Source organism: Hydra vulgaris, chromosome 14 (genome assembly GCF_038396675.1).
Source record: "Hydra vulgaris chromosome 14, alternate assembly HydraT2T_AEP".
Lineage (NCBI taxonomy): Eukaryota > Metazoa > Cnidaria > Hydrozoa > Anthoathecata > Hydridae > Hydra > Hydra vulgaris.
Window position 1 is genome coordinate 18027352 of NC_088933.1, and position 16676 is coordinate 18044027.

At 26.3% G+C, this 16676-nt stretch overlaps 1 protein-coding gene across 2 annotated transcripts in view; it reads right to left on the reverse strand.

Annotated features, from left to right (window-relative positions):
• The window catches only part of LOC101235693 (nischarin), a 193340-nt gene that overhangs the window by 16846 nt on the left and 159818 nt on the right, over positions 1-16676 (reverse strand). For both annotated transcript variants that reach the window (XM_065818391.1, XM_065818392.1), the window contains exon 20: positions 6171-6304. In XM_065818391.1, coding sequence (XP_065674463.1) covers positions 6171-6304 — 134 coding nt within the window. The remainder of the gene's footprint in view (positions 1-6170; positions 6305-16676) is intronic.

Genomic DNA, 16676 nt, shown 5'->3' on the forward strand with positions numbered 1-16676 from the left:
GTATTTGGAATAGCTAAAATATTAGAAATGCATGGTATTATTATTTTAAAATCAATATTTTCTAAACATCCTGACGACAATAGTAACATGTTGCTTGAATTAACTTTTGATTCAATTTTATCAGGTTTATGTAAACTGGTCTTAGAGATTTTGTCATTAATAAACTCATAGTCTGGAACTATATCCCGACCTAATGAATTCCAGATGGACAAAAGCTAGAACAGGCAAATTCTACAGAGGCAGCTTTGTGATAGGCTTTGGAGAATATACCTCCAAGTTGATCATTTGTTATTTTTCGTCCAGGATGCTCAAGCAACCATAATCCACATTCTATACTATAAAAAGTTTAATCAGTTTAAAAAAGCTTCAATCAAGTGGCTGCAACTTATAAGAAGTGTGAGTTAGTAAGGTTAACTATTCTGTTTTCTTTGCAAAATCTAACAAATTAATGCTTTTTGTATGTGTTTTATGTCTATCTAAAATTAAGAGTTTTATTTTTTTAGAAGCTCTAGTGTGCTTTGTGTTTTAGAAGCTCTGGTGTGCTTGTGTGTGTAAAATGTTTAACATACTCTATAAACAGATCAGTTGTAATCCATTTTTAGAGCATCCTCCAATTGTTCCAGTTAGAGCATGATCTATAAGCTTTAATTATCTCTTTCTTATAAAAATCATTATTGGTGGAATAAATTGTCCAGTACCACTAGTTACAGAAGAAACACAATGTTTTCCTTTTTTTGTTACAACTTTAACAGGTTCATCTCTTCAAAGGTTCAAGTCGTAATGCCTGATACATCACAGTTAAAAACTTGATGAGGTTGAAACTTGTACTTTTTCATAACAGTTTCTATATTATTGAAATAAATGTTTAGAGAATTGCTGTTCAAACCATAAACTCAATTTAAAGACAACCATTAAGGCTTTCTGATTGAAAGGTCTGGATGTCTCTTTAAAAATACACTTACAAAATCTCTTCCTGCAACAACATTATATTTATTAAATGGGTGAATTTTTTTGTACTTTGCGACATACTCAAAGACAATTTGTTGAATGTCACTTATGGACAATCCATAATAAACTGAATTCATTTCTTTTAAGTAGTTAACAAATTGACTTTCAGTATCATCTGGCAATACTTTTTTAAATGAAGTGATTATTTATGTATATTAACAGTCTCAATTCTTTAAGTTTCTTTGAATCCTTTTGTGTAAAGCACCTTTATTTGCATTAAGTATCAAAGCTACTTTTCTCAATGACATTTCTTTTAACTTTACGGAGTTGATTGCCATTAACATGCTTTGCTCAGAAAAATTGCTACAAATAGTTTTTCTTTTGTAGTTTCTTACCATATTTAACTTTTTAAATAAATATATATATATATATATATATATATATATATATATATATATATATATATATATATATATATATATATATATATAATATATACAATATAAAATTTAAACATATCAAATATAAAATATAATGTAATATAAATATGTAATATAAAAGTTTTAATAATATTACTCTAATATTTCAAATATTAGAGTAAATGTTAATATTTACAAATACTATTTAATTTGTTTGTTGTTACAATGTAAACATGGTTGATAATATCAAAACATGGTTGATGATATCAACCGATATCGGCAAAGCAAACAAATAAAAACATCTCATTTTGCCCCGCAACATGCTGACTTCGAAATTTTTTTGTAACAATAAATGATTTTTGAACAAAACTAAACTTTTAAAAATCATTAAAACGATAAATTGCAATATTGGGATCATTATAAATGCAATCTGTCTCATCTTGCCCTGCTGTCTCATTTTGCCCCGTCTTACTCTACAACTAAATTTAAGAAAAAAAACAATAAATACAAAACATCTAAAAGTATGATTGATGTTTTATTAAGTAAAAATTCAGCAAAAATAAAAACATTTATCTTAAAAACTTTGTTTAGTGATCTTTGGGCAGTTTTTGCAGCAGTTGATGGTATCACTGAAGTAGTCACTCAAAAACAATTAAAAGCAGGCAACCATTTAAAAAAGTAACAATTATTTCCAAGGAAACCAATAACACTAACATAAAGTTCAGTTTAAACGACAACTGGACCAATACGTTGAACTACTTATAATTCAACACTACAAATATCTTAAATGCCATTTCACTGAAAAAAAATTATGGAAAATACACATCAAGAACAAAGACAATGAATGATTTGATCAAGAGTTAAAAAATCTAAAAAAAAATTACACAACGATTATCATTTTGATTACGTAAAAACAAATGATTTATCAATCTTTCAAATGGTTAAAAAAAACGAGAAGAAACTTTATTAAATTAAGAAACAAAAAATTAACAAGTTATTTGGAAAAAAAAAAAAAGAAAAATTTTCATAGCTTAAAAGACTTTTATGATTTCTACTCAAAATTTATCAAAATTAAATCAAGTTTTAAAGACACTTTATTTTCTGATTATATACTTTTAAATAATACGAAAGCCTACTCAAAATTGAAAAGTCATTATTTTTCAACAAATTCTTTAGTACATTCAAATCTAATTCTGATTGTGGATAATTAATTATTCTTATAATTTTATTAACAATCACTTCAATAATTTTAAAATATTTAATAAGATTTTTAAAAAAATTTAATTTCTCCTTTCTTCTTATTAATAAATATGAAATTATTGATGCCATTATAAACTTAATAAAAAAAAGCAACGATGGTTTTTCAGATATTCCTACCAAAATTATTAAAAAATCATTTGATGCAATCCATTAATGACTAATAATTATTTACACTATTAATATTTACTATATTCAAAAAATGTCTAGAAACAAGCAGTATTCTAAATGAGTTCAATATAGGTAGTATTATGCCATTCTATAAACAGAAAGATGAAATTCATGATAATAATAGTTATCCAAGTACTACAATAATATCTCAATTAACAAAAGTATTTAAACGAATAATTGCTGAAAGAATAACTGCATACTTTGAACAAAATAGTTTATTCAATGATGACCAAAACTATTTCAGATACAATCATACATGCTAAACTGGGTTGCACATTCTTATCTCTAAAGTAAAACTAAGCAGCTCTAAAAAAATTTCAGAACAGCTGTTGACTTAGTAGAATCTAAACTACTAATTTTGAGCTAAATCGTTATGATTTTTCAAGTGATGGTTTGAACTTAACTATTTAACTATTTTTATAATAATAAAAATTTACAAAAGTTAACGATGCATATTCTAATGAAGAACTTGTTAACATTGGTGTAACACAGGTTCCCATTTTAGGACCTCTTTTCTTTCTGGTTTTCATCAAAGATCTACCTGAATATCTATGAATGTTTGAATCAATTTTATTTGCAGATGACACTACACTCAAGACAAGTGATACCAATCTAAACCATCTAATAACAAAGACTGAGTCAGCATTTAATAAATTTACAGATTAGTGCTATGCTAATAAACTCGACATCAACTGCTCAAGTCTCATTACTGCTCAAGTCTCATAATTCCCTACACTAGAAAAGAACTTTTTTTTAATTCCCTACACTAGAAAAGAACTTTTTTTTAATTCCCTACACTAGAAAAGAACTTTTTTTTAATTCCCTACACTAGAAAAGAACTAAGCCTTGGCAATGCATACATGATTTTATTTTTACTACTCAGAATTAATAATCAAAACAAAGATATATTTCAAATCAATCAACAATGACAATGGTGTTAATCCCCCATTAGATTTTACATCCCATCAAAATTCTTTGAGTAATGTATTACTCTATTGTATGATTTTGTCATTTCATTGTTATAAAATCTCCCAGCAAAGTTTTCCAAATCTCCAGACAGTTACCCTCCAATACTTTTAAAATCAATTGCAACTACCATTGCTATTCCTCTTTCTATTTTGTTCGAAATGTCAATGACCACTAATAATATACCAAAAATTTGGAAATCAGCAATAATTTGTCCAATTTTTAGGAAAAGCAACCCTTCTCTACCAACCAACTACAGACTTATTTCAATGACCTGTATTGTTTGCAAAGCTATGGCAATAATCATAGCTAAAACTATAAAAAACTATCTGTTTGTAAATAACTTTATTTCTCAACATCAATATGGTTTTATAAATTGCAGATCCACTTACTCACAAATGCTTTACTTCTCAACATCAATATGGTTTTATAAATTGCAGATCCACTTACTCACAAATGCTGGAAAAAACTTTAAACAAATTGACCACTGCCATAAATAACAAAAAAATAGTTAGCATCACCTATATTGATTTTGAAAAAGCATTTGACTTGATAACTTATCCTAAATTAATGGTCAAATTGCAACACTAAGGTATTAAATATGAACTGTTTAATTGGATTGAAAAATTTGTAACTAACCACTCTCAATGTGTGTGTGTTGGTACCTTGTATTCCGAAAACATTCCAGTAAAGAGGGGAATACCACAAGAAACAGTACTAGGACCTATATTGCTCTCAATATTTATTAACAACATAATTTACTGCACTGATTGAGATTGTGGCATTAAGCTATTTGTAGATGATATTAAGTTGTATCAATCAAGAAATTATTACAAAATTTATCTTTAAAAAAAATAAAAGTAAAAGTAAACACTTTTAAAAAAATCTCGGCCAATGATTGGCTAAAAAATGATTGGCTAAAAATATCAAGAAATGTTTTTATTTATGCTTCTACCTTCTCATCCTTATTCATTAAACTGTTAACAATATTGAAACTGTTTATTCATTTAAGGATATATCCTTCGATACCAAGTTCTCTTATATCACTGCTCTCATATTTCAAGCATAGCACGCTCTCGCATTTACCTACTTTTAAAATCCTTCATCTTTAACAATTCTCAATTTTGTTGAAAGCTTACAAAGCTTATATGCAACTTGTATTAAAATCAATCTTTGTCTGCAAAAGATGTCATATTACATACACTGATTACTTTTCAAGACTTATTGTCTTCCAACTTGAATCTCTTGAATATCGCAGAATTGAATTTGATCTTTATATGACTAATAAAATTGTACATAATTTTGTTGATTTACTTTTTTCAGATTTTTTTACTTTTTCCAACTCAAAATATTTTACAAGAAATAATTCACAAAAGTTTATTCCACGTAATAAGTACATTAATAGAGTGGGACAAATGCATATGTAAAGAGGTAGCTTTTCATAATAGTTGTTAATTTATTTGTAAACAACATTACTTATTTGATAAAAAATTTGATAAAAAGCTATAAAAGTTTCTACTGCTTATAAAAAATGTTGGTTTCTTTACAATTACTCTTATTGAAGATTTTATTACTATTATTACTATTTTTATGTTGGTGTTACTGTAGAGTAATCTAGTAATTACCTGTCTCAACATTTTGTGTTTTGTACATATTTTTTCAAATGCAAATAAATAAAAAAAATAAACTATTACTTTATTTTGTAAATTTAATAAAAAGCCTTAACTTTAAAGTTGTATGTGACTCTTAATCATATATATTGCACAATGCACACTTATAATACTGTAAAGTTTAAAATATAAGTGTGCATTGTACAATGCATTTTATGCAATAAAAGTCAAAAAACATAAAAGCTGCAAAAATGCTTTAAGAGTAACTTTAATCATTTATTGTTGGGGTTACTACAACTTTGCAAATGTTATCCTGGGCTCATTGCATTAAGGAGCAATGAGCCCAGGATCAACATAAATGAAAAAAAAAGAGAAAACAACATTAATTAAAAACAACATTAATTAAATCAACACTAATGAAAAAAAAAAGAGAAAACATTATAGTTCATAAAAAGAACTTTTGCCACACTAATTTTTAGCAAATAAATTGTTAGTTACCTAATTTCATTTAATAGAGTTTTGCATTGAGTTAAAAAGAGTTACAAACATATTTATTTGAGATACAGCTTGATATACTCTTAAAGAAATTTGTATTTTTGTTTTCTTTATATTGAGATAAAGCTTGATATACTTTTTAAAAAAATTATTTTTTGTGAAACTAAGGAATTTAAGTGTCATAATAGAGTGGGACAAATGCATATGTAAAGAGGTAGCTTTCAGAAAATGAGTTACTGACCATTGCCAAAAACCACCACTGAGTAAACCTAGTAACAGAAAATATATAAAAAATTTAATTTACCTAAATTATAGGTGTTTATTTGTAATCCAGAGCTCAAGTCTGTTTCAATCATAAGCTTAGCCTTTAAATCAAACGTTATCATATGCTCTTTAAATGTTCCATCATTAGTTGTAACTAAAAATGTTTCCTTATTTCTGAAAACAAAAATAACAAATGTTTTAGAGCTAAAATATTGCACACAACAACAAAAAGATTACGAACTAAAAGTAATCATGAAACTGACATTAAAATCTATATGTTTTTGAAATCTTCAAATGATTTAAATCATTTGAAGATTGTTAAAAGTTACAAAAGTTTTATTTAAACTTTAAAAATAGTTAATAATATTTTATATAGTATTCTTAATACTATAAAACATTTATGCAGTGTTCTTCTTAAGGCCAGCACTTTTGCACTCAAGCCATATGCGGTAGTGGTGTTGTGGTAGAGCGCTCGCTTCATAAGCGAGAGGTTCTGAGTTCGATCCCCACCACGTCCCTGGTAGTACCGCGCTTAACTTGTTTCTCCGCGCAGCGGCCTTGTTCGTCAAGGTTCGTGTTTCGGAGTTATAGAGTTGAGAGAGGGTTATAACCACAATTAAGTAGCCTCTTCATCTGTAGTGGCCTTCTGGGCCTTGGGGAGGTGAAATAACAAAAAAAAAAAAAAAAAAAAAAAAAAAAAAAAAAATTTCTCTTGGCTAATGTGAAAACTCTGATTTGCTTCACTCCTTGCTCATCAGCAATATTTTATGACTTTTGTATGGTTGTACAACTTATTTCATTCATATTCCAAATATCTGTTTTTGTAAAGCTTTGTTTTGTTAACACCAAATTCAGATTGTCAAACAAAAAATTTTAATCACATTATATATGTTAAAGCTGGTGACTCAGTGATGTAGCTACAGGTGTTCTTATTGCAAGTTCTAGTTTCTTGAAATGAAAAAAACTATTCTGCAAATAAAACTCTTTACAAAGATTTGTAAAGAGTTGAAAACCATTATTTTAAAAAATTCAATAAAAATCAAAATACCATAACCAATGGCTTGTGGTCAAAATTAGTAAAGAGCAAGCCACTGTCAACAATGTTTCGTAACATAAGAGTTAAATGATTGAAAATACAAAAAAGATTTTTCACTTAAACTCTAATTTATTTTGCTGGTATAGATAATTAAAAAACAAAATAAAAAAATTCTATGATTGATAATAGAAGAAGTATTAGTGATTTCTCAAAACTCAAACACTCCAACAAACCCCCATTTAACCAGTGCATTCATAAACGATTTAAGGCATTTGACTGAGGTATTTGTTCAAGATTTTAGTTATTATTTGTACTTTTTAATTTTTTGCCAAAAAAATAAAAAGTACAAATAACAACTTTTTTTGTTAAAGGCAGTGTTACTATATAGTGGTGTTACAATGTAGTGAACAAAGGCTATTGTTACAATATAGTAGTGTTACAATGTAGAGCTAGTTTTCTTTCAGAATTACTTTAAAAGCCCAAATAAATTTTATCTCAGCAATATGGAGTCTATAACTAAATAAATTGTTTACCAAATTGTTTAAGAAATTATGCCAGAATACTACATATGATTTTCGTTGAGTATTACTTACTCTTGTGTCGTAAAAGAATCCTACAATATTGCCAGCAATATCAATATATTCTAGGAGAATCATAATACTCTTAGCCATACTGCTTCTCTTAACACTCTCAGTCAATATGACCACAAGAAGAAACTCATCTTTGGTTTTAAACTCCAAGCTAGTTACAGATACTACTAGTTTTTCTACAGTAGTTGTCTAGGCAGACAACTGTAACAAATTATAAAACATATTGTGGGCACAATATGTTTTATAATTTTATCATCAAAATATACAACTAACATCTTATTACCCATTAAGTATAGTCATTCCATATTTAGACTCCTTCCTTTGCTCAAAATTTGTAACACCTCCTTCTGACAGGTTCTCTGCTTAACCTTACCTATCTAACATCTTTTTTAAGTTAGTTCACCACACTAGCAATAAAAAGGGTTTGATTTCCGAAGCATTTACATCAAATCATTATTTTAAATAAAAAAACTTCAAGAACCCAATATATTAGTATTCTCTTTATTTTTAACAACTAAAATAAATAAAAATAATTTTATATTTAAAACAATTTTACTTTGATATTACCTAATTGTAATGAATTGCAATTAGGTAATATCAAAGTATATATATATATATATATATATATATATATATATATATATATATATATATATATATATATATATATATATATATATATACAACTATTATATATATATATATATATATATATATATATATATATATATATATATATATATATATATATATATATATATATATATATATAATAGTTGTGTAGGTTGGGGTTTAAAAGGTTTAAGACTAGAAGCCCCAGGTTTTTTATATACCTAGAATCCCCAAAGTGGATTAATTGATCCAACTTAATATTTATATGCATTTAGACTTATTTTCTTGTTTAAATGTATGAAACTAACAGTTAAAACTGTTAATTTTGATGTAAGTTATATAAAATGTATAGATTTCTTTCACCCTACATATATTTACATAGGTTTTAGGCCCAAATTACAGCGCGTTTTACTCTAAGTAGGAAATAAAATGAAAATATTAGCGAATTAGAAATAAAATGAAAATATTAGCGAAGAAAATAAAATATTTTTTTTGCATATATGGTATAAATATACTGCCACCAAAAGTACACTAATATTACTGTTTTACACTATGAAACTTACTACTATATTGTCCTGTAGAAAAATATCGTAAAAGCAACTAATATTATAATGAAACGCTTGAGTTCAACAAACGCTGATGGTGCTTCATCATTAAAAACCTCTGTTGCAGCACATCCTCTTTTAATTGACCAATCAGTTACATATCAATGTCCAAAACGTGTGTCTACTTATGGATAACTAATTATGGATGAAGGGTTTACACGCTTTATCAGAAAATGCACTGTTTTATCTGCCTATTTATCAAATGAAGGATGTAATATAAGCGACATTGAACTTGATGCTTTCATAGGCCTAATATAACTTCGCGGGTGCATGAACGCAAGAAATTTTCCAGTTAAATTCCTATGGTCTGAAAAATATGGCAACAAAGCATTTATAGAAACTATGCCGCGCTCTCGATTTGAAGACATGAAAAACATTAGATTTGATATATGTTGAGAACGTAGAAAACTCCTTTAAAGTGAGAAATTTGCTCTTATGTCATGGGTGCTGGCAAGATTTGTAGAAAACAGTCAAAAATGCTATATACCTGAGGAATCTTTATCAATTGATGAACAGCTGTTCCCAACTGAAGCTCGATGTTGCTTCACACAGTTAATGTCTAATGAACCGGACAAGTTTGGAATCAAATTCTGGATTTTAGCTGATCTAAAGACTAAATATTGTCTCAGTATCAAACTGTTTTTAGGAAAAGATGAAAGTCATGTAGAAAATTTGGGTACTCATGTGGTCATGTCACTAATGGAACCTTACTTTGGCCATGTGTATAATGTTATTACAGATAACTTTTTTACAAGTGCTGATCATGCAACAAAACTTTTGCAAAAGAAAACGTCAATTGTTGGAACAGTTAAACATAGTAGAAAAGAAATTCCAGCATTTGATCCACTTCCACTTTACAATTCGAATTTCTACATAAATGGACCATTAAACTTGATTCTCTATCAGGCAAAGAAGAACAAAACTGTAATTTTATTATCAACACTTCATAGAGGGGCGACTAAGCAAAGTGGTGGGAAGAAGAAACCAGGGGGAATACTTTATTTCAATGCAAATAACTGTAGAGTTAATATGTTAGATTCAATCTGTCGACAAATGTCAACAAAGTCTGGGTGCAAATGCTGGCCGCTAACTGTTTTTTTCAATATTTTGGACTTGACCGGTGTAAACGCTTGGATCATTTTTTAAAAAGTTACACAACAAAAAATTTCAAGACAAAAGTTTTTTTACACTTTATCTGAACAGTTAAGAGAAGCAAATATTACTCACAGAAAATCCTTATTTGCTGACAACAGTAATACCACAATAGCTACCAACAGTAATACACAATTATCAACTCGTTTGATATAAAAACAAATTGCAAACATAATTTGACATCAACAGTATGTGCAAATTGTAAGAAACCTGTTTGTGGAAGGTGCTTGTCAAATATATGCAAATATTGCAAATAGCCTAAATTATTTGACTAAAATTGTTATGTATATGCACGTTCTCTATAAGGTGGATCAATTGATCCAGCTTAGAGTAATTAGGTATAAATATTTATAGCCGCATCTCTGAATGTGTTTTTTATGTAGTATTTCCCTTTTTCAGTAAATTAGATCTAAATAATAAAAGTCATAAAATATCATTTTATTAACAAAATTTTTGCTTCAGCAAAGTATCAAAGTTGTGTTTGGATCAATTGATCCAACTTGGGGCTTCAAGTGTTAATAAAATAATTTTCACCTTTTTTGACAACTGCCGATGTTAAAGGTTGCTCTTTAAAAATAATTTAAGTTTAAAAATACTTATTTAAAATATTTAAATATTTATTTTTTAATGGACGCTTTTCACCAACTTTAATGATTATTAAACTTAATGATTTTTCTTTCCTCTTGTATTTTATCAACCTTTGTCTGAAAGCTTGTTTCAAGGTCTATGTACCTTATGCAGATATAATTTGTCAGTTTTGAATCAAAAGTTGTTATAAACACTTAGTGTAACATAAACTTGAATAACAAACAAATATTATCAAAAAATATAAGTTTATAAGACATAAAATCAACTGTGCCTATTTTCCTCAAATATTTTCTCAAAAAAAAATTAATAAAACAAATAAAAAGAATTTCCGAATATAGGCAAAAAATTACATTTCATATTCAATTGGGTAAATTTGCTGGAATAATTGCTTGTAGACGTTGAAGAATTGATTCCACCAGTGATTTTGTCTCTTCTGGAGTTATTTTCTTCCATGCTTAGACTATGGCTGCTTTTAGATCATTTTGTCTTCTGTAAGCTATATCTCTAACTTTCTGGTCTAGATTGTACCACAAATGCTCAATGGGATTAAGGACAGAAGACTGGGCAGCCCATTCCATCACATTAATATCATTCTTTTTGAAAATACTCCTTTGTTGATATGGCAGTATGTTACTAGTCATTGTCCTTTTCAAACACTTAACTATTTCCGAATCAAAATTTTGCTTCAAATTGTCTATATACACATTTGTTTTCATGGTTCCATCAATCCCAAAACCATGACATTTCCACAACCTTGTTTTACTGTTCCTCTCATCCAACTTTCTTTAATGCTTCTCCTTGTTTCTGCCAAACTTTTTGCAGCCCATCCAATGAGATCAGGTTAAGTTTGGATTTTCACCAACTCTATTATTTGGATTTTCACCAACTTTAGTATTTTGGGGTGATTTTGGAAAATCACCCCAAAATACTTTCTTCCAGTACTTAATAAGCACAACAACACACTTTTTTGCAAATAAAAAGTTTTGTTTTGTATGTCTTAGAGTCAAATAGAGCTTTTAGTGACATATTCTACAGTGAAATCAGATTCTATTTTGAATAGTTAGAGCTGAAATCATGATTTTGTGGTTGTTTTGAACTTTTCAATTAATCAATATCTTATGTGTTAAATACAGGCCTTGTTTTAAAGCGTTACGGGTAGAGAAATTTACGTATGCCTTAGGCGATTTTACGTAAGCAGTAAGCGATTTTGGTTATGCAATTTTTTATCATTTTATAACTTTTAAATTATTCTATAAGCAGTAAGATAAAAGAATTAATAAATTTTAAAAAAATCACATTAGCTTTTGAATGACATTTATGTAAAAATATTTGTTACAAAAGTTTGACAATTATGTTAGATATAAGCGTTAATTAATAATGAAAAAGCTCAAATAAAATTAAAAAATTATTTCTATTTTTGTTTTTATTTTATTGTAATGATTTTTTTGCTTGAAAAACACTAATACTTTAAGCTTAAAGCAAAGATCATAATAATATAAATGAATTAATTTAAAACAAATTTAATAAAAATATATAATTTTATTCTGATAAAAAAAATTATATAATTTGATTTAGATTTTAAAAATATATAATTTTATTTTGATTTTAAAAAAATATTTAAGCTTATTAAAATGAAGTTAATGTTTGGTTTAATTTAACTGTCAAATTTATTTTAAAATATTACTAAATATTGTTCAGTATTAAAATTTCATTAAAATTGTTTTTTTGGTTTTCCTTACTAAATATTTTTTTTACTGAAAATTAAATTTTCAATAAACTGCTGTATTATAATTTTGCATATATTTTGCAAATAAATTTGCATAAAACATAAGTTAAACTTTTTTTTTTATAACGCAAGTTAAATCGCAGCAATTTTTTTTAAATAAACAATATATACAGTAGGAGTGTTCTATTTCGCTTTCTAACCAGTTTTGGAAAGTAATTTCCTCTGATTTGGAAAGTGTTTGCAAATTAAATGTATTTATATTGGAAAATGTTTATTTAACTATACTATATTGTTTAAAGGCAAAAAAAAAATGAAAATTGTGGAAGTGGAAAGTATTAAAAAATAATTCTTTTTCTTTAGATTTTTACATGAAACTAAATTTATAGTATATTTGACCTTACTTCCCCACACTTTATAATCACTTTTCATTAGAAAGTCAAAAAAAATTTGTACAATCTTTTTATTTTTATTTTCTTTACTTAATAAGATTTCTTTTTAACAAATAATTGATTATAGCATAGTCAATAGAACTTATTCCTGGTCAAGAAATAAAATATTTTGACAAAATGGTCTTATTGTTTAAAAATATTGTAATCATGTGATAAAATAAGTGCAAAAAAATTTTCCAATTGAAGAATATTCAACAGAAGTTATCCCTTAGCTAATAGAAGTTATTTCTTAGAAGTTATCTCTGGATAACTTCTATTGACATAGTTTTACTATTTTATTCGATAACTCTAAAAAATTGTAGAAAGTGAGATCGTAGTTCATTCGGCGACTGAAGTATATTTATTTTGAGTTCGATTTAAAAAGAGAAAATCATTAAAAAAAAATGCTTCTTTTTTTAAAATACCAGCCTTGGTTTATTTTATAATTTTTGGCATTAAAATAAGAACTCCTTAAAATTAAATAAATAATTAAAATCTATTTAATTATATAATTAAATTTTTTTTTCAAATTCATTAATGGTACTAAATATATTTGTTTTTTAAAATTAACAATAAACCATTTTTAGCAATAAGTGCGCAAATAGTTCAGTTATAAGTATAAATAAGTATAATAGATATTTATCTTTGCATAATGTATTTGCGTAATCAAGACAGCTCATTTAACAAACAGTAGTTCTTAAGTTTACATTAAAACTTTTTTTTCTTTAAAAATTAATAAACTGGGACAGGTCTTAATAAACTGGGACAGGTTTTAATGAGCTCCGGGTGATAAAATAGATGAGAATTAAATAAATTTTTTTAATGACTTCCCAATAGAAAGTGATTGGAAAGTAAGGGAAGAAAGGTCGAATTTAATTACTAGTAATAATATAATTTTATTACCATGTAAAAACTTAAAGAAAGTGATTTATTTTGAAATACTTTCCACTTTCCAGAAATTGGAAATAGATTGAATTCTATCTATTTCCACTTCCTGGAAAGTAGGAACCTCATTAAAACTTAATTTTTTTTTATGTTACATAAATCGTATAATAGAAACAATTTATTTTTCATTATAAAAACATGGATCATTAAAAAATCAGGAGTATTCGATTTCACTTTCCTTCCGAAAAATTCCACTTTTTCGGAAGTGAAATCGAACACTCCTGATATACAGCGATATAATTTTAATAAATGATGTTTGGAAAAATAACCTTTGCTTTCAATTGTTTGCAACAAAATTGTTAATAAACTAATAAACTTTTAATAAATAAATAAAATAAATTATAGTAAATAAATTAAAGTAAATTTTTTATTTGTTAACTTTTTTAAAATAAAAAATCATTTTTAGTTGCAAAGCTGCAAAGAAATAATCATTTAAATTTAAAAATTTAATATATTGTAACTCATTTATGCAAACGTCGAGAAAAGAAAGAACTTTATTAATATCAAAGATTTTTAATAATGTAATATTAAATTTAATTAATTAATATTAAAAAAAAATTAAAGAAAAGAAAAATTCCCTTAGAGTAATAATAAAAAAGAACTTAAATAGCTCTTAACTCATTTTGCGGTAATTAATATTATTGCAGCAATTTAAAAATTAATATTATTGCAGCAAATTTAAAAAAGTTAATGTCTATAAAAAATAAGAAAAATAAAAAGAATTTTATGACATCATATTCACATTAGACTATTGCGTTAAGCATTTTTAATTTAAAACAAGGCCTGATATATATTTTATGTGTCACATATGTAAATATTATATGTGCTACATATGTAAATATATTTTTAGACATAAAAAATTTTACGTTTTCCCCACAAAAATTTTAAAAAAATATTTAAATTCAATAATTATTTTGCTTCCAATAATGTTTTTTAAAAACAATAATCTTCTGGTATAATCATGCACAAATACATATAAAACCTTCATAACAGAATACTAATAAAAACCTTCATAATAGAATACTAATAAAAACTTTCATATATATATATATATATATATATATATATATATATATATATATTTAATATTTGTATATATATATATATATATATAACATAAAAATATATACATATATATATATATACATATATATATACATATATATATATATATACATATATATATACATATATATATATATACATATATATATACATATATATATATACATATATATATATATACATATATATATATATACATATATATATATACATATATATACATATATATATATACATATATATATATATATATGTATATATACATATATATATATATATATATATATATATATATATATATATATATATATATATATATATATATATATATACATAAATAATTTATTCCAATAATAATTATTGAAATAAATTATTTTATATATATATATATATATTAGGGTTTTGACTTTTCTCAACCCCATGCTCTTGCACTGTAGGTTGATGAACTTTTACCTAAAAAGCACGAAATAAACTATTATTTGCATATCTTTCTCGAGTGAAATGAAAATAAAAATTTCATATCCTCTCTCCAGCCTGATGTTTCGAGAATTACTTCTATTCTGTTATCAAACTGTGTTTTCAGTTGTTCGTACTCCTTCAACAGTTAAGATACAAATGGATATTCGATGTTTGGCAATTGTGTTTTACTTCCAAGCTCTTCATCCATCACCAAACAGAAGATTCTATCTAATACATGGTGTTGACAACTGATAAACTAAAGCTTTTTGAAGCGTTTCTCTGTGAACATTCGTTGCAATATTACAACAACACCATTATTTTTTCCAGTGTTAATGCTGGTGGTATCTGCAACAATCTTGAACTCCATAGGTGAAATTATTCAAGGACTTTGGAAATTCCTTAAGCAATAGTTTTTCCCCTGCCATCTACCAAGCCCAGGACATCCAATTTGATTTCTTTTCTCTCATTGTTAAGGATGACCACTTGATAATTGATTCCGTTGATGTGCTTGCCATCAAAGTGTAAGGACTAACTTTCCATATGCAACTTTTCAAACATTTCTTTTTTCAGCTTGATTGCCTCTTTGATTGTTGACTTGTAAATAGCTGATTGACATGGAGTTGGGATTTCAATGCCTTCATTGGCTTCAATGCCTTGGTATAGGAGTAGTCTCATCTTATTCATCTTCATTGTTTTCATATTCACTGTCGTCAGCCTCAGAGTCAGAATCACTAAACCCAGGATAGTAAGATGATGAGTTGGATGACTTATCAAAAAGTTTTTGTCTTTTAGAGGGATGGATTGTTTCTTTACTGAATATAAAAAAGTGCAAATGAAATGGGAATAGAAAATTAGCAAATAACTATAAGAAAGTTAAAGCTTCTAAATATTTTTAATTTTGTAAAAACGTCAAGTAAGATTTATTTGATTTATTGTTAATATTATTCCATACATTGTTTATAATAAAAATAAAATTTTCTTAATGGAGATTATTAAAATTTTCTTAATGGAGATTAATAACTAGTTATTATCTTAAATTAATCAAAAACATTTCTGCTGTTTAGAATGTCCACAATCAAGGATGTTCCAAAAGGAAACAAAGTAATGTTGTCAACATTTATGAAATGGAAAGTTGAAGAGGTAATAGAAGGCTTTAGAACTGAAGAGGAAATAGAGGCTTTAGAAATAGAAGAGGTATTAGAGGCTTTAGAACTGAAATTTCCAACAGAATTACATACGTTATTGAAATATACTGCAAAGTTTGTACAAGAAATAGGGAAGCAGTATTGCAAGGTTGTAAAGGCTTGATACGTCAAGGTGCTTTACGGTTTATCGATGGA